At 40.3% G+C, this 24,063-nt stretch overlaps 1 protein-coding gene across 4 annotated transcripts in view; it reads right to left on the reverse strand.

The window, feature by feature from the left end:
* LOC116846599 (trissin receptor) overlaps positions 1-24,063 on the reverse strand; it is a 92,404-nt gene that overhangs the window by 13,309 nt on the left and 55,032 nt on the right. For 3 of the 4 annotated variants that reach the window (XR_004378528.1, XR_004378527.1, XR_004378529.1), the window contains exons 3-6: positions 15,828-16,479; positions 14,421-15,108; positions 11,317-11,437; positions 11,166-11,210 (exon numbers count right to left, since the gene is read on the reverse strand). Coding sequence is in view for 1 of the 4 variants with exons in the window: in XM_032820658.1 (XP_032676549.1) it covers positions 14,700-15,108; positions 15,828-16,479 (1,061 nt within the window). In the remaining 3 variants the exon portion in view is untranslated. Of the gene's footprint in view, positions 1-11,165; positions 11,211-11,316; positions 11,438-11,851; positions 15,109-15,827; positions 16,480-24,063 lie in introns of those variants that run through there. The other variant, XM_032820658.1, reaches the window with a different exon arrangement.

Here is a 24,063-nt window from a genome sequence, read left to right on the forward strand (position 1 = left end):
ACTTGCGATCATTAAATACAAAAAAATAGACTTTTAAAAAAAGGTGCGCTAAGTTCTCGAAGCGCACTTAATCAATAAAATCGACTATTTCTTTAAAACTATTGTTATATATGATATAGAACTCTAGAACTATTGTAAACCAAACCTGAACTCTAAAGAAATAGTTAATTTAAATAGTTTTTTTGATTAGGTGCGCTGCGAGAACTTAGCGCACCTTTTTTCGAAAGTCTTTTTTTTTGTATTTAATGACCGGAACTATTGAAAATTGTTGCAGAGAGCTCTAGAACTTTTCAAGAGAGTATCAGAACTGCAAAAAAATGGCACATTTTGAAATATGGTGCGCCAAGTCTTGGCACACCATATTTCAAAATGTGCCATTTTTTTGCAGTTCTGATACTCTCTTGAAAAGTTCTAGAGCTCTCTGCAACAATTTTCAATAGTTCCGGTCATTAAATACAAAAAAATAGACTTTTAAAAAAAGGTGCGCTAAGTTCTCGAAGCGCACTTAATCAATAAAATCGACTATTTCTTTAAAACTATTGTTATATATGATATAGAACTCTAGAACTATTGTAAACCAAACCTGAACTCTAAAGAAATAGTTAATTTAAATAGTTTTTTTGATTAGGTGCGCTGCGAGAACTTAGCGCACCTTTTTTCGAAAGTCTTTTTTTTTGTATTTAATGACCGGAACTATTGAAAATTGTTGCAGAGAGCTCTAGAACTTTTCAAGAGAGTATCAGAACTGCAAAAAAATGGCACATTTTGAAATATGGTGCGCCAAGTCTTGGCACACCATATTTCAAAATGTGCCATTTTTTTGCAGTTCTGATACTCTCTTGAAAAGTTCTAGAGCTCTCTGCAACAATTTTCAATAGTTCCGGTCATTAAATACAAAAAAATAGACTTTTAAAAAAAGGTGCGCTAAGTTCTCGAAGCGCACTTAATCAATAAAATCGACTATTTCTTTAAAACTATTGTTATATATGATATAGAACTCTAGAACTATTGTAAACCAAACCTGAACTCTAAAGAAATAGTTAATTTAAATAGTTTTTTTGATTAGGTGCGCTGCGAGAACTTAGCGCACCTTTTTTCGAAAGTCTTTTTTTTTGTATTTAATGACCGGAACTATTGAAAATTGTTGCAGAGAGCTCTAGAACTTTTCAAGAGAGTATCAGAACTGCAAAAAAATGGCACATTTTGAAATATGGTGCGCCAAGTCTTGGCACACCATATTTCAAAATGTGCCATTTTTTTGCAGTTCTGATACTCTCTTGAAAAGTTCTAGAGCTCTCTGCAACAATTTTCAATAGTTCCGGTCATTAAATACAAAAAAATAGACTTTTAAAAAAAGGTGCGCTAAGTTCTCGAAGCGCACTTAATCAATAAAATCGACTATTTCTTTAAAACTATTGTTATATATGATATAGAACTCTAGAACTATTGTAAACCAAACCTGAACTCTAAAGAAATAGTTAATTTAAATAGTTTTTTTGATTAGGTGCGCTGCGAGAACTTAGCGCACCTTTTTTCGAAAGTCTTTTTTTTTGTATTTAATGACCGGAACTATTGAAAATTGTTGCAGAGAGCTCTAGAACTTTTCAAGAGAGTATCAGAACTGCAAAAAAATGGCACATTTTGAAATATGGTGCGCCAAGTCTTGGCACACCATATTTCAAAATGTGCCATTTTTTTGCAGTTCTGATACTCTCTTGAAAAGTTCTAGAGCTCTCTGCAACAATTTTCAATAGTTCCGGTCATTAAATACAAAAAAATAGACTTTTAAAAAAAGGTGCGCTAAGTTCTCGAAGCGCACTTAATCAATAAAATCGACTATTTCTTTAAAACTATTGTTATATATGATATAGAACTCTAGAACTATTGTAAACCAAACCTGAACTCTAAAGAAATAGTTAATTTAAATAGTTTTTTTGATTAGGTGCGCTGCGAGAACTTAGCGCACCTTTTTTCGAAAGTCTTTTTTTTTGTATTTAATGACCGGAACTATTGAAAATTGTTGCAGAGAGCTCTAGAACTTTTCAAGAGAGTATCAGAACTGCAAAAAAATGGCACATTTTGAAATATGGTGCGCCAAGTCTTGGCACACCATATTTCAAAATGTGCCATTTTTTTGCAGTTCTGATACTCTCTTGAAAAGTTCTAGAGCTCTCTGCAACAATTTTCAATAGTTCCGGTCATTAAATACAAAAAAATAGACTTTTAAAAAAAGGTGCGCTAAGTTCTCGAAGCGCACTTAATCAATAAAATCGACTATTTCTTTAAAACTATTGTTATATATGATATAGAACTCTAGAACTATTGTAAACCAAACCTGAACTCTAAAGAAATAGTTAATTTAAATAGTTTTTTTGATTAGGTGCGCTGCGAGAACTTAGCGCACCTTTTTTCGAAAGTCTTTTTTTTTGTATTTAATGACCGGAACTATTGAAAATTGTTGCAGAGAGCTCTAGAACTTTTCAAGAGAGTATCAGAACTGCAAAAAAATGGCACATTTTGAAATATGGTGCGCCAAGTCTTGGCACACCATATTTCAAAATGTGCCATTTTTTTGCAGTTCTGATACTCTCTTGAAAAGTTCTAGAGCTCTCTGCAACAATTTTCAATAGTTCCGGTCATTAAATACAAAAAAATAGACTTTTAAAAAAAGGTGCGCTAAGTTCTCGAAGCGCACTTAATCAATAAAATCGACTATTTCTTTAAAACTATTGTTATATATGATATAGAACTCTAGAACTATTGTAAACCAAACCTGAACTCTAAAGAAATAGTTAATTTAAATAGTTTTTTTGATTAGGTGCGCTGCGAGAACTTAGCGCACCTTTTTTCGAAAGTCTTTTTTTTTGTATTTAATGACCGGAACTATTGAAAATTGTTGCAGAGAGCTCTAGAACTTTTCAAGAGAGTATCAGAACTGCAAAAAAATGGCACATTTTGAAATATGGTGCGCCAAGTCTTGGCACACCATATTTCAAAATGTGCCATTTTTTTGCAGTTCTGATACTCTCTTGAAAAGTTCTAGAGCTCTCTGCAACAATTTTCAATAGTTCCGGTCATTAAATACAAAAAAATAGACTTTTAAAAAAAGGTGCGCTAAGTTCTCGAAGCGCACTTAATCAATAAAATCGACTATTTCTTTAAAACTATTGTTATATATGATATAGAACTCTAGAACTATTGTAAACCAAACCTGAACTCTAAAGAAATAGTTAATTTAAATAGTTTTTTTGATTAGGTGCGCTGCGAGAACTTAGCGCACCTTTTTTCGAAAGTCTTTTTTTTTGTATTTAATGACCGGAACTATTGAAAATTGTTGCAGAGAGCTCTAGAACTTTTCAAGAGAGTATCAGAACTGCAAAAAAATGGCACATTTTGAAATATGGTGCGCCAAGTCTTGGCACACCATATTTCAAAATGTGCCATTTTTTTGCAGTTCTGATACTCTCTTGAAAAGTTCTAGAGCTCTCTGCAACAATTTTCAATAGTTCCGGTCATTAAATACAAAAAAATAGACTTTTAAAAAAAGGTGCGCTAAGTTCTCGAAGCGCACTTAATCAATAAAATCGACTATTTCTTTAAAACTATTGTTATATATGATATAGAACTCTAGAACTATTGTAAACCAAACCTGAACTCTAAAGAAATAGTTAATTTAAATAGTTTTTTTGATTAGGTGCGCTGCGAGAACTTAGCGCAACTTTTTTTAAAAGTCTGTTTTTTTGTATTTAATGACCGGAACTATTTAAAGTTGTTGCATAGAGCTCTAGAACTTTTCAAGAGAGTATCAGAACTGCAAAAAAAATGTCACATTTTTGAATATGGTGTGCCAAGACTTGGCACACCATATTTAAAAATGTGACATTTTTTTTAAAGTTTTGATACTCTCTTGAAAAGTTCTAGAGCTCTTTGCAACAATTTTAAATAGTTCCTGTCATTAAATACAAAAAAATAGACTTTCAAAAAAAGGTGCGCTAAGTTCACGCAGCGCACCTAATCAGTAAAATTAACTATTTCTTTAGAGTTCCGGTTTGTTTTATAATAGTTCTAGAGTTCTATATCATAATATATATATATATATATATTTTTTTTTTTTTTTGCTTTTTAATGCCGCAATTTTTTTTTACTTTTATTTCATTAAAAACATTATAATAAGTAGTTTAAGCAAAACAATTAAAAGTTTTGTTTGGCCCTAAAAGAATAAGACGCCGGGACGCTCCTACTGGACGTCCTATTGACGTCCTACTGGAGTTTTTAGGAGTGCATATTTCTCCCAACAGTAATAAGTAGAGTGATAACTGATATGTTCTGAATGCCAAAAAAGTTGTTCATTCAATTGAATAAGGTTATTATCAATAGTGGGAAAAGCGTATGTTCCGGGACATACATATCCTGTTGGTAGCAAAAAAATTAAGTTTCTTCTGGAAAATCACGAGATACAACCGAATAATTGTTTGGTATTCAAGTATGGTCATATATATTTCACACAGTAAACCAAAATTTGGTTGGACTAACTAAACATCTGGTGAAATATGAGCGAGTTCAAGTTACTAAAATGATATTCAAGTTTATAAGATAATTTTTAGTTAAACAAAACCTGATTCACTTGAGCAAAATTCTGGTAACTTTTAGCGAAATATTAGTTTGCTCATATTTCACCAGGTATTTAATCAATTCAAGCAAATTACGTTTTCTTTCCATGCGCTCTTTATCGTGCGATAAAACTCGTCATTGTCAAGTCGACTTCCTATATTAGACGCCGCGTTACATGCCCATTTATTCGTGAAATTACCGACGACGTAATTATTTTCAAACAATACGAGCTATCTCAAAGCAATCGGCGGTTGGCTCTCGAGAGATGTGAGTGTAAGTGCGCGCACATATATACAAACTCACGTACATAGAGGTATTTCGCGTTAATCGAAGAGAAAAATACACGAAAGGCGGAAGACGAAGTTCTGGGCGAGCTGGTTTAATTTTCCGTCTAAGTTTATCTTCGCGCGCGCTGCGTATATTTATTAGATAAACATTAGAGTACACGGAAGAAATTCCCCCTCGATAGAAGGGAGATATTATAGGGATGTTTAAGTTCGCCGATAAGGCCTACATCGAGATTTTCAATTAATAATGAGCTTGATACACAAGTTTTCGTTTAATTACATTACGGAAGATATTATAGCGTAGTGTACAGAGCGAACTAAGTCGACGTTTTTCGTCGGTTCGATTGATTTGTGTGTTTTTCTACATTTATCGACGTTAACAAGACTTTTTAGATCTCCCCTTACGTTTCTCCTTCTACCTTATCTCTTCTACGTGTCTGAACGCGACTGAGCATGGCGCGATTTGTTCAAGCTTAGTTTCGCTCTCCAACGAGCGAGAAATGAATTATGACGAAAGAGGTAAGTAGTAACGGGTCACCGTGGAAAATTCACCTTTGTGCTTCTCGGTCCAAGAACACGCGTCCCACATTTCACCGCTTTTCCGCTCTATTTTCTCGCGAGGAATCATCGACGGTTTACGTTTGTCGAGAGAATCGCTCGCAAATAGGAAGACGAACCTTTTATAATGTTCGGCGTGAGCCCAACCCTTACATGTGCGTATTAATTAATATGGAGGGTGTGACGGGAGAAATACAATCGAAAAGGGGGATGATCTCTCGCGTGAGAATACGTCGAGAGTGTGGAATAGACATTTCTTCGTACACGAGTCTCGAAATTGCCAAGAGAATCGATTTCAAGCTTGGGAAACCACACATCATATTAATGTGATGTATAGTAAATAAAAAAAATATATATACCTAAAAGAGTGTACGATATATTAATGATGTCATTTTTTTTTGTTGAACTCGAGTAAACACGAATGGCCTTCTACTGAGGTTAAAATTGAAAAGAAAAAAACAACGTGTTTACCATGAGAGGATCATTATGGGCGAGAGTGCTTTAACGATTTATATTCATTCTCACTCAGACACGTTGGTAAACAAAGCTGGAAGATGAAATGAACACTAAGTTTTCTTATTCTGTATCGCGTTACATGGTATATCGTTATTCAACTATCGCATTTTCTGTGTACATCATCTGCGTATCTTACACATTAAATTAAGAAGAGCGCAACGTTTACTTCAGTATGAAATGATTATTAATTTGGAGAGTGGCTGTGTCATATTACATTTCGCGAGATATATTGGTTGAAAAATCGTGGATAATGTAGATCTCAATTATGGCGCGCTATTTTCTGTCGAGTCCGTGCGTGTAATTATTCATAGATTGCATTACAATATACAATTCCGCGCTTCGAGGCGTAAAGACGCGCGGCTATAAATCTCTTTTTCTCTCTCTGGGCTTTATCCTTATAAAGAATTATTTCTCGTCGTGCGCGGCAGTGTGGGCGAAAGCAGGGAGAAACGAGTCCGGGCGTTAGAATCTAAGGAGTAAAAAAAGAGATATTGTATTAAAACAGGGAAAGAGGGGGCGCGCGCGAGGACAGAAGGTGAAGAGTGAGAGAGGTAAAGGAGAAAAAAAATAACTAAAAACCTCGACAAAGTGTCGCCGCGAACAATCCGCCTGAAAGCGCGCGCTGCACAACTGCGCGAACTGAGCAAACCGACGGTACAATTCGGTGTCGTTGAAACAGCTGGTGGACTGCATACAGATATACGTGACTGCGGCGTTTAATCGCGGATTATCCCGTTCTTGAAAATTCTAATTTTCACGAGCGTTTAATCGCACGCGACGACGAAACATCTTGCGCGCTGCATCGGCCATCGCCGCATCGGCTTTTCGCGATTCTCGGGTGGCAAACTGGCGGCTCGCGTCAGGTGAGTCGGTTTTGTATGCAATTAATTAGCCTCCTATTCATTTAATTAATTAATATGAATTTTCATTTGCGTGCCGCAGAGATAGATTAGATAGCGTGTGCGCGCGCGACATGTTTCGCGTTTCCGAGTATTTCTGCCGGCGCATCAGCATAAATCACATTTATCCGCGACAGAGTAGTTGCAAATAGACGACACGAGTCAAGTGTATTCGCGGGAGCTACACTTTTCAAATTAAACGCCCCTTGACGACTTGGCGACTTCGCTCAGCGTGGGTGTTTATAACTCGCGCTACGGCCGTGGTTGCATCAGGATGCATCGCGGCGGGCTCAGCGGTTATCATCATTCTGGCGTTATTGCCGGCATCTTACGAGTCACCGTAATTGCGTCGATAAAACTTCGCTCACCGTCGGCAAGACGTAGTACACTCTGAAAACTTACGACGATCGGTGAGAGTGGATTTAGTGAATCCAACGGATTCGGAGCGTTTTGCACATACTCTTCAATATTCTCTATAATTTAAAAAAGAAATGCTCAGATAAATATTTCAGATATTTACATTATCTGATATTGATATTCAAAGCTACTCGGATTTTTCACGTTGCAACACTTTATCGATATTCAATGAGTAAAATCGAACTTTAATAAAATTCCGATTCGCGCGAGACAGAATTTGCGAGGTGTGTACAGGGACACATACTGTGTTTGTATTTACACACAGATTCAGTGCGACGGGTTGTCTATCCGTTTCGCTGGCAGGCGCACGTTTCGTTTGGTGGAATGCTCACTTGCCCGCTTTCTTATCCATGAAGTTTGCGTTGCAAGTAAGCATCCAAGGCCGCCAAGACCTATTGAAACTTGGAACATAAACTTCGTAGGAAAGAAAGCACCCAAGTGAACATCCCGCCAAAACCTACTGGAACTGGAACTTGGAACGTAAGCTTCAGGAAAGAAAGCGCGCAACTGAGCAATCCGCCGCCGTCTACTGAAATCTACACGCGCCTGCAGAAAAACGTATAGATAACCCGTCATGCTGATCTGTATGCAAACTCAACGCCTTGCACATCTGTGGAGCTGGGAGAATATGACGCTCAACCAAATGTTGGTGAAGCAACAATGACTTGTGCAATATTGATCAATTAGCGTTGTCGCGAATATCACCGGAATTCACCCAATATCCGTTTAGCGAGCATCCTAAATGTGCGCATAGTCGACTCGACTTCCTGTGGAACACGCTCACCTAGTTTTGCACATTGTCCTCCTCAATAAGAGCCTCTCAATTCGACATAGTCCAATAAGTTCGGCCGTTGTCACGCGATGTTGCAACTTCGTCTTAGAACTATGCCGTGCTGTATATGTCGCGCATTGTTACCTATTATCCGCCGATACTCGGGGACATTTGCATCAGTCGTTTGCCAGTTAATCCCCGAGGATCCCGGTGGCGGCGACCAAGTTTTCGATCGCTGAACACGAAAGTTTGTTTGGCGTTAAATTAGAAAAAGGAATAAGTTCCTCTTCACGTCGTTTGTCACTTAATTCCCTTGAAACGTCGCACGGCTCGTGAATATAATGCAACGAGAAGGCAAAGCTTTGTTTTATATACACGACTATACACTGTTCTATATATACGATTATACACGTCGCCTTGTGTCTTTTCCTACATTGCTGACGATAGGTTTTGGCGGGATGTTCACTTGGGTGCTTTCTTTCCTACGAAGTTTATGTTCCAAGTTTCAATAGGTCTTGGCAGCCTTGGATGCTTACTTGCAACGCAAACTTCATGGATAAGAAAGCGGGCAAGTGAGCATTCCATCAAACGAAACGTGCGCCTGCCAGCGAAACGGATAGACAACCCGTCGCACTGAATCTGTGTGTAAATACAAACACAGTATGTGTCCCTGTACACATCTCGCAAATTCTGTCTCGCGCGAATCGGAATTTTATTAAAGTTCGATTTTACTCATTGAATATCGATAAAGTGCGCCGAAAGATACGATCACTTTATCCGGTATCTGTGGGCGGAATCAATTTAACGAGTACTCTGAATGGAAAAAGTAGAGACTATTCGCAACTATTCTGTCAGGGATAAATGTAAAGTAGAATACTCTTTGAATGTCTTTTTCTGTCTCTTTCGCTCTCTACCGGACGCGATCAGGCTTTGCGTGATCGACGGCCGGTGCATAATTCAAATTGAGTCTTAGCGGCAGCGGCTGCAGCCGCAGCTACTGGGAATTCAGATTGCGTTTTCGCTTTGACCGCGTCCTATCTCGGGTGCATCCTGTTTGACCGGAAACCGCTCCTTGCTTCGTCGCGTGCGTCCCGCTTCGTCGAGCCTCGACTTCCGGAATAAGTAAACGTAAATACGGCCGCAAATTTGTTTTACGTGATGAACAAGGGGAGTTCCGCGTAAATTTCCTATGACGCGCGGGGAGAACTTGGCACGTCCCGTTGACTCCCTAACTACGTTAACTCCGGATAAAAAGACGGCGACGCGTTTTAGCGAGGAAACGTGCCAACAGACACACACAGACACACGTCGAGAGAGGAACATTTACACAGCGGAGCAATTAAATAGCGTGAGATGACGGGAATCACCTAAGCCGAGCCGGACGGCACTTTTGTTGTATCGACCAAATTTCTTCCTGTTAACGGAGATCCGCTCGATTTGTCAAGACCATCGTGCAATCGACGAATACTCTCGGGTATCGGGTGATCGATCGATAGCCGATATCGCACATGGAAAAGGAGGATCTCTCTTCTCTAGCGAGAGTTGAGAGGGAAACTCGGAACACTCTCTCTCTCTTATGTTCTTTAACGTCGCGGGAGGGCATCGCGAAGACTCTTGTCGCTTGTCTTTTCGCGATCGCGCGCTTTACCCGGATCGACACCTTTGAGAAAGGGACAGCGACAAGAGATAAAGGGAGGTGAGACTCGGTATCTGACGTTCGAAAACGGGATCGCGTTATCCGGAGATCGTACAATAGTTCTCTTCGTCCTCCTCCTCCCTCTCTCTGTCTCTCACTTGCTCTTTTCCTCTCTCTCCAGCTCTACTTTTCGCAATTTTCCTCAAGCGATTCTTCCATCCGCGCCGGATGAAGTCGTCGTTTCATGCGACTTTTACGTCGCTCATGAACGGGATTCAAACATCCGCCTCCGGCTTCCTGACTGTCGCGCTGGCGGATATGTCCCTGACGCGGAAGACGAGGCTGAACGTCATATACGTTTGCGTCCTTTATAGCGTGAAAAAATTTTAAAGTGGGCCTTCTTCTTTTTGAGCCAATTCACGACGTAATATATTTTGATGATTGTTGGAAATGCTTCAGACGTCTCGGAAAATTGTTTGTGTCAATGCGTTTTGTACGTCGCAGGAAACACTTTATTGTTCTATCGAGAAGCGATTGATATTTTTCAGACGAGCGCATTGAATTTAGATATTTGTATTGTCTCTTAAAATTTACTATGATCTATCAGCGACATCGCAAACAGCAACAGTTTCAAACGTCAAAGTTTCGAGGAAGTCATGTCCGTAATTTGAAATACAGTTTGACGTAATTTGAAAGAAATGGCTGAGCCATTTTGGGATTTTGGAAATTCGCACCTGAGTAGATTCTTGACAATTATAGATTCATTGTGAAAATTGCCAGGATCTATCTATTTCTATCTATCTATTACCTGGCAGATAAAAAGAGGCACTTCGTACATCACGCGTTATCTCGCGTCACCGCTTTCAGGTCCGCCTGGAAATTTCTTGTACCACTGCCAAACGCGCCTATGGCGTCTCTACATTAATGCGAAATCCGTGTTATCTGCAGAGCGATGCGTCGAAACGCCTTCCACCTCACGAAAACATCGCCAATCATGTACAATGCAATTTTTTTCATCACTCTCTCTCTCTCTCTCTCTCTCTCTCTCTCTCTCTATATATATATATATATATATATATATATATATATATATATATATATCCATCCCTCCTTCCTCTCTATCTATAATATTTATCTATCTACCCAGGTCTAATATATTTCTGATTGTCGTCGTTGTAATCAAAGCGTCTCGCCTCAAAGTGCAACTATATTTAAAGCGAGAGAAGATACTCTGACGAGAATGTACTCTTTTTTTCCCTCCCTTTAGAGGAAACCCTTTGTGAGTGAAGTGTCATCTTTTTTGCTGCGACGTTTGCTCAAAGTGCGAGACACGATTGCTAAAAGCTAGCCGATAAATGAATCGCCAAGAATAGCATTAGATTTAAACCGCAGAGAGCAAGCGTGTAGAAGAAAGCGAAGAAAGCGAGAAGCAAGCATGGAAAATTTTAGCGAAGTTTGCAAAAACTTACCAATCCTTCAGGGAACCGGTCGCTGAAGCACGCTTCGAAATTATCCTGCAAATTTATAATGTTATGTGTCTCTTAAAAGTTCTTTTTTTTAGCGAATAATCACAAATGACATTTGAAAGTTGCATTATTAAACATACAGCGTGATACTTACTGTAATTATACTTCGATCACACCTGGAATGGCGTAGTTTATCGGGCATATAATTTCCGGCTAATAATTGGATGCGACGATTGCGGATTCCTCTCCTCTATCCGCCTCTCGTTCACGACAAGCTAAAATTATGACACTACAGATGAGACAATAGCGGATAAAATAAATGACGCGTGATCACGTAAACAACGCAAACAGTTTCGACGTAAAATCCGATTTGTACTTGTAATTAGAGCAATTAGTTTCATTCGTTCGCAACGTTCAATAACGTAGTTGGAGTCGACGGAAACTGATATCAATTCTACTTAACAAAAGTGTCACAATACACTTTTGTTTGACAGAATTTCGATTCAAATGGTCTGGTTACGAATATACACGAAGTGTTAAAGATTTAAAGTCTATGATAAATAATTTCGCTCGATATTGTTGATCTTCTTGTCGTTGAATAAAGAAAAAAAAAAAACCGTCGGGTCGAGGAAATTTACAATGAAGATTGCAGAGCAATTTCCTTCAGAATTGATTTTATTCAACGTGCCTCTCGGAAACGCACGCGTCAATAATCGTATTCGACTGTGAAAAATAACGACGATGGGGCTGTTTGCATGTAGGGTATGCAAATTTGCGATTTACAAACTTGAGGGGAGGGATGCAAATTTGGTGACACGCCGTCAAAAGTATATGCGTCCACATTGGAAAAAATATATACACACACACACATACACGTACACACGCTCATACGCACACGCATATGTATATATGCGTATGTACACATCTCGGTCGGGAAAACTTCTTTCTCGGGTAAATTAGACGGCGTCGCGTCGAAGTGTTGCTTACGTTTCTAAAAGTGCTTTAATTTAGAAACTGCCGTGGACCTTCGCAATCCATCAAGCCGCACGAATTTGCACCTCGCGTGCATACAGTGTTTCACGGCCCGAATCGACTTGTTACACGCTATACAGATTCTTCAGAGAAACGAGCTTCGGTCTTATACGACGTATCCCACCGAATATCCTTCCGATCTTAGATAGAAACAGCATTGGGAAGTCGATTCTTACTTTTGCGTTGACAATGTGGTTAATTAGAAAATTAACGATGAACTGTGTGAGCGCTAAGCTGTTGTAAAGACAAGATATAGACATTGAATTATTTTATAAATGCAATGGACTGTATCAACGCTCGTCTATATTACGCGAAAACGTAGCCCGGATTTCAAATATTCATGTTGTCGTAATTTATCGTGCATTTTCGACGTGGCATAAACCGAACATTGGTGAGTGCCAAAAATCGAAGGCGATACAAGCGAATGCTTGCTCCAACACGTCGGGAAAATTATCCTTCCCACTGGGATCCATCACCGCAGATTGTATCTCTGTTTTCGCGTCGGGCCAATTAGCTTGCTGCCAATGCAAATAAATTGTTGGTATGTGATGTGTTTCCGGCGATTCGATCGTTATCGTCCTGTTTCTCGTTTAGGAACTAATTCGTTAGAAGATGCATCAGCATTCGCGGTCCCAAAAATAAATCGTTTTCGATGACACGCGAACGTAACGCCAATAAATTTAAGCATGGACATATTCGTCGAATAGAAATTTGAGCTTTCCCGTAATGTAGTGGAATTGAATATCGATTTTTTCCCAATTTTTTCGAGGTAAAATCGCATATTTTCGATATACTACACTTATAATCCATCTCATAAATAAATAATCTAATAAACGCAACGAATGATAAACGAATTCTTAGTAAATATTTATGGCAAGTGTCACGTCCCATTTTTTAAACTTTTTTTATTATTATATGCTAATTATTTGATATTAATATAATCCGATAATTCTCCGACAGTTCACACAATATTCATTCACACGTGTTTCTTGTTGTTACAAACATTTTCGTATGTTTATACTATTTGTTTCAGTTAAAAGTATAATATACCGTGTCTTTCAAAGTTTCAAAGATGATCTTTGTAAATTTATCTTGATTTACAAAGATGTTGAAGCAAACTGTTTCCGATTTATAATTATCTTACTTTGCGGGTCGTTTCAATCAATCGACAGAAACTATTTATTAGAAAAAGGCAGTCTATAGTATTAAAGTTTCCTAGATTCAATGTCCTCTCGCACGTAACGCTCTCGAACGCAAATGTGAATATCGATCATCGTATTTCGGTTGCGTAATGCTGTTTCTTGTTGTCACTTGAGGTGCGGTGTTAAACCGAGCGGAACAACAGACGGAACTAACAATAGCTTCTGTCTGTATTGTTTAAATGCCGAGGGACAAAGAATAGGAGTGGAAGTGGGAATACGTAATACGCTGTGAATAAGCTCCGATTAAGCTCCGTATCCAGTTTTACTGCGCATACACGTGCACATGCGCGCACACACACACACACACATACGCACGCACGCACACATAGCCCCCGACAAAGTTGCATGCCACTGACACCATTTGGTCGCTAGCAAATTCGTCGGTCTAACCCACTCGCTTTCTCTCTCTTTCATGCGGTAAGAACTATCGTTATCGAGGTATCTTGTTCCCGAGACGTGGCAATTCCTGCGATTGCAATGCGAACCGAGACTACGGTTACAGCATCACGCATCAGTAAGAAATTGAGCTGCAATTCATGCGTCATTGCGAGCATGGTAGCCTGCTTCGAAACGGCTCGCGCACCATTGCAAAGCCGATTTTCAGAACAGATCGGACTCTAAATTGTGAATCTAACACTTTAAAAATCATTCTTCTATGTTGAAGATAAAGTACGTCAGTACTTGAGAGCAGCGCGGGCCCATAATTTTTATACATTTATGTAATCGAGAAGGAGAATATTATAAATTACAACGTCATGAATTTTAGTTATAATTATTTTAAAAAATATAAAATCAGGGACCGCGAGCTTTGTTTTCTATCATTTATATGTACAATTCGAAATGTTGGATCATCGTTCCTTTTGGAAAAGCTAAAATAGTGGATCTCCGGGAGAAACCGAGGCTCCCTGAAAACAAGGCCTTCGATTCCTTATACAAATGGTACCGATATACAAATGGTACCAAAAGTGATTCGTGCGCCGTAAGAGATACAGTTTTCTCACGACAAAATATTTTTTAGGATCACCTCGTTAATGCTTGGCGTCAGAGTTGTCTATACGCAGGCTGTCCCAGAATCATCAATGTTTCTCGCGAACTCGTCGTCCAATTCGATTCGAAAGGTTACAAACTGATTTCTCGACACAGCGTCCTGACCAGGCTTCTCGGGATGAACGTGCCGCCTCGAAGTAGACTCTGCAAAAATGCCGCTCGCTCGTTTCCTCGAGAAGGCTTCCGCCGGCTCCCGTTTTGGAACGATCTGTGGATGAGAGCCTCGCGATCCGCTCGCGCCGAGGACGACAGTTTACTAGGTGTTCCGGCCGTAGGTGCTCTGCCGGGTGATTTGCGTGGTGCACGGGCTATCCTGAACGGAGCTCAGCCGCACCACCGAGCTGTGAGGCAAATGCGTGCTGACACCGTTCTCGTGGCGAGTCTGATCGCCACCGGCGCAGGCCATCGCCAGACCGCTGCCGTGCGCTCTGGCGCCCTTGCAGTGTAGGAGCTCGCGCATCCCCTTGCGGAAGTTGCGCGACAGGAAGGCATACAGCAGCGGGTTCAGGCAGGAGTTCATGTATGAGACCAGGAAGGTCGACACGGTCAGCAGAGAGCTGAAGTTCGACGTGCGGTCGTAATTCGGGCCCCAGTGCCGCCACACGATGCGCACCTGCTGAGGCAGGTTACACACGGCGAACATCATCACCACGGCGATCAGCATTCTGCGAAACAGTGGCGAGAGAGGGTTGGTCGGGTGCGATCGGGTCGACCTTCTCGAGATGATCTACGTTCCGCGAAGTTTCACCTTTCGAAGCCGAAACAGCGGTTTTCCCGAATGACTTCAACCATTTTTATTGCGAAACTTTCAAAATCTGTTTGTGTGATATATTAGGGGAAATGAGATTCCAATGTGCAGGGTGCCTTGACAGTTGGAATATTGGGGCGTAATCGTGCGCGATCCTATTATAATATAATAATTTTCTTTAATTAATAACTGAAAATTTTACATAGTCGTTTGCGAAGTGGTAGAGGAATTTTGTGTTTAGTTTGATAAGTTCTACTTGCATACAACGGGTTATTAATTGATACCCTGTACAGTCTATAACTAAGTTTCCCAATATCTGAACGTTGATTTTAACCTTCCAAATAACTTTATGATTTTAACTTTCCAATGCCTTGGAACTTCGCAGAATTAACTGAGACGCGCAAAGTATAGAACCGAACTTGCGTCAATAAACTAGCCAGGAGAATAGTATATTTTCTCAATAATGTCAATATTCTCGATATTGTCAGTATTATTGACATTTTACCCGAATATCATTACAAATATAGCGCCGAAAGGAACACGTACCCCGCCCGAACGGACATTGGCTCCGGCGAGACGGAAATTGGAGAAACAGAACACTATTGTATCGCGCATGTTGCGGAAATAGAGAGATACCTGATAACACCGCGTCTCGCTCTCAGCACGTTCTTACTGGAGGTGTGCACATGATGGACCCTGCCGTTTCTACTGCGGGCGACCAGACCGGGCCCCCCGAGGGTCGCGCCGCTTCTCCAAAGACCCACGGCGATTCTGGTATACAAGCAGCACATGAGGAAGAGCGGCAGGAGGTAGAGAAAGACCAGATTCACCACGTCCAGGACGTTCTTGTTGTGCTTCTTGATGTTGGCCACGCAGATGATGTCGACGTCGCCGGTGTTGAGACGATTGCTGATGGTCTCGACGTAGAAGAATCTCGGCGAGGCGTAAACGGCCGCCAAGATCCACACCACGCCTATCACCATCCGGAGGCGACTTCTAGTCAACATGGACCGACACTTGATGGGATGAACGATGGCCAGGTAACGCTCCGTGCACACTACCACTAGGATAAGTATGCTCGCCGTGTAGGAGAGCGCGTGCACAAACATATACACTTTGCAGAGGAAGTCGCCCAGTTGCCAGCTGTTCATCAGATAGTTGGTGAGTGTCTGGTAGACGCAGAATATACCCACGCAGAAGTCCGCGACCGCCAGATTAGCCAGAAAGAAGTTCGTGATGCTGCGCAACCGGCGGGAAAACGTCACCACGAAGATCACCATCAGGTTACCTGAAACGCGAAAGCGCCGGGATTGCGAGCTGTTAGCTGATGGCGAAGAGATTTAGCCGACGAGGAAGCGCGGCGATCCGAACATCGTTAAATAACAACATCTTTAATTTCGCACGTAATTAAGATACAAAAGTTCATTTTTATTCGGCTGTTAGAGAATTCTTCTTCTACTGATCGATCTCTTCCTCAGAACTCTCGTGTAAATATCTCGAGAGAAGAGATATGTTCGACTATCTTGGAGCATCTTGTAAGTCGAGTTTGCCTATTTGCGGTTTCCTCACGGCATCGCCATTTCGGCGAACAATAAACATGATCTACGATCGGATCCGGTGAACCCGTTTTACCATTTTATCGCGATAAATCTGGATCACTGGAGGAACGCTGGAGGAACAAAGACGCCCTCCTCTATGTAGGTAGAAGACACCACCAACAAATAGCGAGCACAGCATCTTTCAGCGATACGTCAGGGACAGTCTTAAATTAATCTGCGCAATTCACTTATTAAATGAACTCGATCTCCTTAACTCGATTTCACGTCATTTAATTCTCATGATTTTCCGATTTTTCTGTCCTTTTTTCTTTTCCAATATAATCTTCCAGGCTATAAACCGATTACTCCTAGATCGAACTCGGATTCTACGGCCCGGTTTATCTCACAAAGAACTAGATCATTACGATTCTCTTTTGAGAGATATGCAAACAGTCCGATACATTCGTTAGAAAATGGAAGTAAAATGAAAATAAGCTAACAAGAGGAGTTTGAGCCTTTTTAACCGAGGATAATGTAAAAAATACTTAATACGTCGTTTGTGACATTTATACATTTCTCTTTGTGTTTGTGCGACTTTTCTTTCCATAATACGTGTAAATTTTATTTTGTTGAAATATAAACAACTTTCCATATTCATTCTCTTTACAAGAATAGAACCTCATCAAAGAAATGTTAGTTCAGTTCTATGTAATAAGTAACCCGATTTGAGTTAATATTCCTGATTGAAATGCTAAACTTGTTAGGATTTAGAATCTATTTGAAATAAATTTGATATTTACGATGAACTCGTGACAGACTTGCGGATATACAAACTTATACAAATATTTGAAACAAGCAACATTCGCTTGAATGCCATATGCATTTTTCTGTGTGTAGTTATGCGTCGCATTAATCAACAAACATGAGAGCAAACCGTAATCGAAGTATAATAGAGCGCTCCTCTTCAATAATTCAGCACCGCACTCTGCTTCGGCAGCTTAATAACTCCCCGATAATGGATCGTTAAGCGACCACCACGAAGAAACATACGATAACGCAATAATACTGTTAAGCGAGGGACTCAGCCGCGTAATTGCTTTCATGGCGCCCGCTATCCACGTTAATTTCATTGATAAGATTTACTGACTCCTACACGTCGTACGCGATATGCAGACTGAACAATGGACATCGTCGTCGTCCAACCCAATTAGCCTCATCTAGTATTCACCCTCGAGGTACCATTAGAATTCCTCTTGAAAATGTTTATCGCTCTCACCACAGTCTCTCTCTCTCTCTCTCTCTCTCTTTCCTTCCTTCTTTCTCTTACTCTCGCTCTCGCTCTCACTTTCATTCTCTCAACACGCGACAACTTTCCTTATGACTGTGACGCTCTTTAATTACACAGAGTGGTTGAATAAAAATCGTGTTTGAATATAATACCGACATCCCGTTAAGAGATGCAATTAGATGGCTCTTTTATGTCAGAACATAAAATTAAACGTCGTTTGACAAGAAATGGTATTTCAAGAAATGTTAAGTTTTAATTATCTTTAATTATCGCTTGAACTCGAATTCTCTGTAGATTTGGGTCGTACTGTATAAATTATCTTATTTAATTAAATAAGTTTATTTAACAATCCCTTTGGTACTTATATCATTCCCGTATTTCGCATCTAGATTTCAAGAAAGGAAGAAACGATGATGGCCACTGCGTTCCGGCCTTTTGCATATTTCTTTAGGGATCGTCATCCTTTGTTCTTCGTTTGCGCACTCGAGGCCGCTGTAGAGGCAAGCATATACGACATTGCTCCGGTTAGAGAAGCGCATGTCACGGAGATAACACGAAATACGGAAAATGAGATGGCACGAGCTGAGAAACGGAGAACTGTTGTCACGGACGTCGTTGTTTTTATGCAGGATGTACCAGCGTCAGTGTTGCTAGTCTCCTTGTCAGTCTCCTTTAATTTTCTTAACTGAAGGGAATGAGCACCTCAGTACGGATCAAATTTAATCTTACTTTTGTCCCTCGCGCTCTACTTCTATCTATCGCAATATTGAATCCGCATAATACGTAACTTGTAAATATCATTCAGACTTTTTTGATCTTCTCAATATCTCAGGCCTGCATTAATAATCGTTTCTTGAATCTCTCGCATAAAATATTCAGATATACATCTAGAGTTAGATTTGAGGTTTATATTTGAGATTTATATTTGAATTAGTCATACGATATATATGCGACGTTACATTTATAATCGTGATTCAGCTGAAAAACTTACATCCAACTCTGAGGCCCGTGTTAACAGTTATTACTTGAAACGCGCGAAATAATCTCAAATTTCAATTCAGAGTTACATAAAATTTTTTTAGTTGAATTGCACGATTACTAGTATAAAAATGTCACATATATTATAACCTAATTGGTAAACTTGGACCTGATTCTGAATAAAAGTCTGATTCTGAATAAAGGGCCGGTTTTTCAATAATAGTTTAAACTTAGATTTTAACTTAAACTCTGTTTAAACAAAAACGCATTGTTAGAATAGAATTTAAACTTGAAGTTTAAACTGCTATTGAAAAATCGGGCCTAAATATTTCACCTAAAGCAAGTTTCAAGTAACGGCTATTAATATAGGTCTCAATGGGTTTAGGTGATCTTCTCAATGATGTGTTCATCAGCACTCTAAAAAATCATGTCCTGCGTAACACGACACGATGAAACGTGATGTCACACGAGCTGACGATATGACACAGCTCTTCCTTCATCCGTTCGTAAAATAACTCATACGTTAATGAAGTTATTGCGACAATAAGGGTTGTCCTAATCCCCAATCTTTAAAGTTACGATACCACCGAGGAATGATAATGATGACCTGAAAGCCCGAACTCGAAGAAACTGAGCATTCGCAATTTCATAATTTATTATGGAAAGTCGAAGGAACACGAGCGAAGTGAGTGAAAAGTTTCGGTGGTCTCGAAGTTGAAAATTATATACCAAACGCGACAAAAGGAACTACTTCTCAAGTTCCATATTCCACCGCCCGCTTCCTCTCTCTCTCTCTCTCTCTCTCTGTCTCCCTCCCCCTCTCTCTCTTTCTTTTACGCCGCAATCGCTTTAATCCCTCTTATTTTTCTCAAGAGATTCTCTCGTGAGATTTCGCGGGATAAGACGGTGAGCTATTGGCGACGGATGGTCGGGGGATTTAAGCTGTTGGCGGCCGTCGAACGATTCGTAGCGGGAGATTAATACGATTCTAGCGCGAGTTTCCCGACATCGTAAATCGACGCGCGAATTTTGCGTCGCGATAATGCCGATCGATCTCCGTCGATAACGAGCCATTTGTATCCGAACATTTTAATTTCAAATCCCCATCGGATTTATTGTCATTTGACCGTGAACGCGATTGTATTCGCGTGTCGATACCTTACAAATATAATGGCCGACTTCATTTCTCATAGCCTGTGAACGGAAGCATGAACGTTTGAAAATATTTTCCTTTCAACACTGTAATATCCCCTTCTTACAATAACGTAATTCTTCCAGTCTCAGATTTAAGGAAAGTAGGAAGTAGATTATCTCGCGCGATTTTGCATACAAGCGATGTTCGGAAAATTTTAATTTTTCCTATTAAGGGAAAATTAAGTTTATTAAGGGAAAATTCTTTTTTGAAGAATTATTTTATTCTTCTAAAATTTCATTGTGCTTTAAAAAATCCAGAAGAAAAAAATTTCTGTTAAGTCTTAGTAAGATTTAAGCTGTTAATTAGGTCTTTAATTATATGTAACCTTATATCACTAGCAGGCGACGCGTGCAATAACGTACAAATGATTAATCATTGTTAAGTATCTAGTTTGTAGAACTTGTGAAACTCTATGCTTGCCACATATTTAATGAATATTACATAATTAGTATTAAAAGGACTGCAAGGTGTAACTTATGCGGCGAACAGTTTTATGTTCAAGCGCGGAAGCTCCCTCATTCGAAGAGTTAAAACGTTCATTACGCCGATAAACGACGATCGCGAGTGATGGATGCTTCCCTTTTTATGACTATAATTTGCACGCGAGATTTTACCCGTGACGATCGTTACCCGCGCTTGACGATAAAAAATTATCGTTGAACGTTTTCACAGCCGAGACCGGAGAGGAGAAGTTCAATTTTACGATAATCCGGGAGTCGCGTACTTGACGTTCAAGATTTTCCATCATTCTGCGTGAATTCAGCTTTTGCCATACGAGAAATGCAGCTTGAAAAGAACCTAAGACGCAAGCCCCCATTCAAAGGCACTCTTCCTCTTTGTTAGATTCCCTTTATTGTTGCGATCGGCGGGGACGCATTGTGATCCGGATTAAGGAGCAATTATGAAGATTCTTACTTGTGACTCATTGAGCATTTCTCTCGTATGGAGTGTCTTTGAACAGTTCTTCAGACGTGGACTCTTTCCATTCCCGAAGACATGATACTTTTAGAGAAAATATGACGAGAGTGCCTCTGTTATTGAAGTATTTTTTGTTCAACCTAACATCAGTCAACGTCAATCAATGTCGACGAACGTCAACAAACAAATAAACAAACGTTAGTCAATGCCAACGAGTGTTAACCAATGCCAACGCGACGCCAATCAACTGATAACCGAGCTAAGGTCGGATTTTACCGACCACCCTTTCGCGCACCCTCTTACTAGCTACTGGCTGGCACCGTCTGGAATTTTCGACACACTGAGGTGAGGAGAAATTCTCGTTTCTACGATTAAGCATTATCGACGTATTCCAGGATCCGAAGGAGGCGACCCTTGCTAAGCATGTCCGCTGTAAATAATGGCCGGTAATAAAAAAAAACCCCGGTAAAATAGATTTTCTGAATTATCGCGCGCGAAGGACGAAGAAGAGCGAGAGGTCCAGAGCGAGTGGCGAAGGAACGGCCTGAAGGCACGAAGATGGGTGGGTGAAGATTGGATGGATCGTTGCATCCCTTTGACGTTCTGCGTTTGAAAAGTAAAGTACACATCGCGAGTGGGACGCGCAGAGGCATGTTTGTGCCTCGTCTGACGCGTTCAGAGTCATCAGTGCGTCGTCACGTCTCCGAAAATCTACGGATCAATAATGCGGATGGTCGGTGAAATTAATTACGCGCCGGATAGGGGGCTGAGAAATTTGTTTTTCAAATAGTTCGCGCTTCATTTGCGGAGAGAGTAAAGTAGCACGTTCGGTAATTAATCTTAGATCGCGGGGCGCGCACGCACACCATTCTTCGTACATACAAATATGATTGTATCCGTGTAATACATATTTACACCCGAAACTCAGCGCTGGTGAGTCTTATCGGCGATGGGCTGGGTAATTATTCGGCGTCGACGTATTCCTGTCGTTATCATTCATTAACAGGCTCTATAGTTTACCGAAGATCCAACTAAAGATCTTTCAAGAAGCGATCGTTATTACATGGCACAATAGAGGTGTAATTTCTAGGTATCTGAGGCGAGGAGAGTGTGGGAGATTCTATTGGAATGGTCCCAACGACACTTTCCTCCGATCGATTTCAAGTCCTGCGTGGAACTTTCCTTCTTGAGAATTGGATAGCTAGTTTCACGATCCTTCGCAATTTCCGTGAAATTAATCGTTTCGCTGCCTTAACTACACACGAGAGTCTATTGAAGTGGAAATTAAGTAGAAGTGGACGTTTCGTTAACTATCTCCATCTTCGAAGCTTGATATTCAGGGAACTCCGTGTGGAGAGCTTCGTGTACCGATGAAAGCTGGCGGATTACAGACTCAATAAAGAGCATTTTACAGCGGCACGTTTTCGCGCAATATGTACTTGTCAACGATATTCCCGCTCTGGACAGGGTCGATTGGCCGACTGTCAGAAATAAGGGCCCGAGTTGGATCACAAGTCGGCGTCGCAAGGGAAATTAATCGACCTCGAACTATGGTCAGGAGGCGCGAGGAGAGGCGCCAATTCACGGCTGATATTATGCGGGTCTGAAAGGGGTTGTTTGGCTAGCTCCGTGCGTGAAATTCTAATAGTCACGCGAATCAAGACGTCCTGCGGTTTTGTTGGCAATTCGTCGACAATACGCCGGTAATTTCGAAATAAGGAATTCTTCTCGATAAATGAAGAATACACACATCTACGAGAGGCGGTATACAGAGAGGAGATTGTAACACACGTTTGTGTGTTCAAAGAGCAAGCAAAAGGACGAAAGCAAAAGGACACAAACACAAATGTGATATTTCCTTTCTTTGTCTTTTTGAAGTTTGCCGAGAAATCCAGTATTTCGTAGTTATAAAACTATAGCTTTAAAACTTGAATAACGTATTTTTGTGTGTGCGTGTCTGCAACCAAAAAAATTAGAGTTTAAGGTAGAATATAAAATAAAATGGATACTCTTGGTGTTTATTTCGCAGTAGATTTTAATATTAAAGAATATGCTATTATTTTGTAGTTTTCTTTTTATTTTAAAAGATGACTTTCACGAAACTCTTCACATATGTTCATATACTTGTAAATTCGGTCGGATTAATTGGAGATCACTCTTCGTGTGGATTGAGCACTGTGAGCAATTAAAAGGACGCAGGCATTTCCTACGGTGATGTTCGATATCGCAATCGTTATACCGAATGTCGAGAATGCGGCATCGATTTGCTGGTGGAATGTCTCTAATGGAAATTGCATGTCACTCATGGTCACATTAGGATTTCTTTCCCGTTGTAATTACACAACGTGACTGCCTCTATAGCGAATTAATGTCGAGCGTTTTTCGGCCCCGCAACTTTCGGCGTTGTAATTTATCGGCGCTACGTGACAAAGAGTTCCAGAGTTTTTCCCTTTCGGTGTGCTCGACCTGTTTTATTTTCGCCCGCATTCACCAAAGACTTTGAACTTGGTCCCGATACTTTCGCGAATTGGAAAAAACCAGAAAGAAAAGAACAACTCGATGAAGTGTCTTCAAAGTACGATTTATTCCTCTTGATCGCTCGTGGCATTCGATTAATGTTGAATACGCTATTCGTATAAATATCGTTAATACATTTGTACGCGCGCGTGTGAGTTCTGTAATTTCACTTAAATAAAACAAGAGCGACAAGTATATTTCACGCAGAGACGCGCACGCTCTGAAATATGCTTTACTGGGGACGTAATTCACCGACTATCATCAGCACGTGAAGCCTGTGTTGTGCTCTTTGAGAATTAAGCTTTAAAGACGAAAGTAGCTAACGCAATCTGAATTCGTATTCTGGTCGCGTATTTAGAGTTAAATGCACGATTAGAGTGCGAACTTTATGAACTTTAGTCCCCGGCTTCTTCGCACACGGAAGGAATAATTTGGTCG

Source organism: Odontomachus brunneus, unplaced genomic scaffold, assembly GCF_010583005.1.
Source record: "Odontomachus brunneus isolate Ranch 3 - 2012 unplaced genomic scaffold, Obru_v1 Obru_scaffold_066, whole genome shotgun sequence".
In the NCBI taxonomy this organism is placed as follows: Eukaryota; Metazoa; Arthropoda; class Insecta; order Hymenoptera; family Formicidae; genus Odontomachus; species Odontomachus brunneus.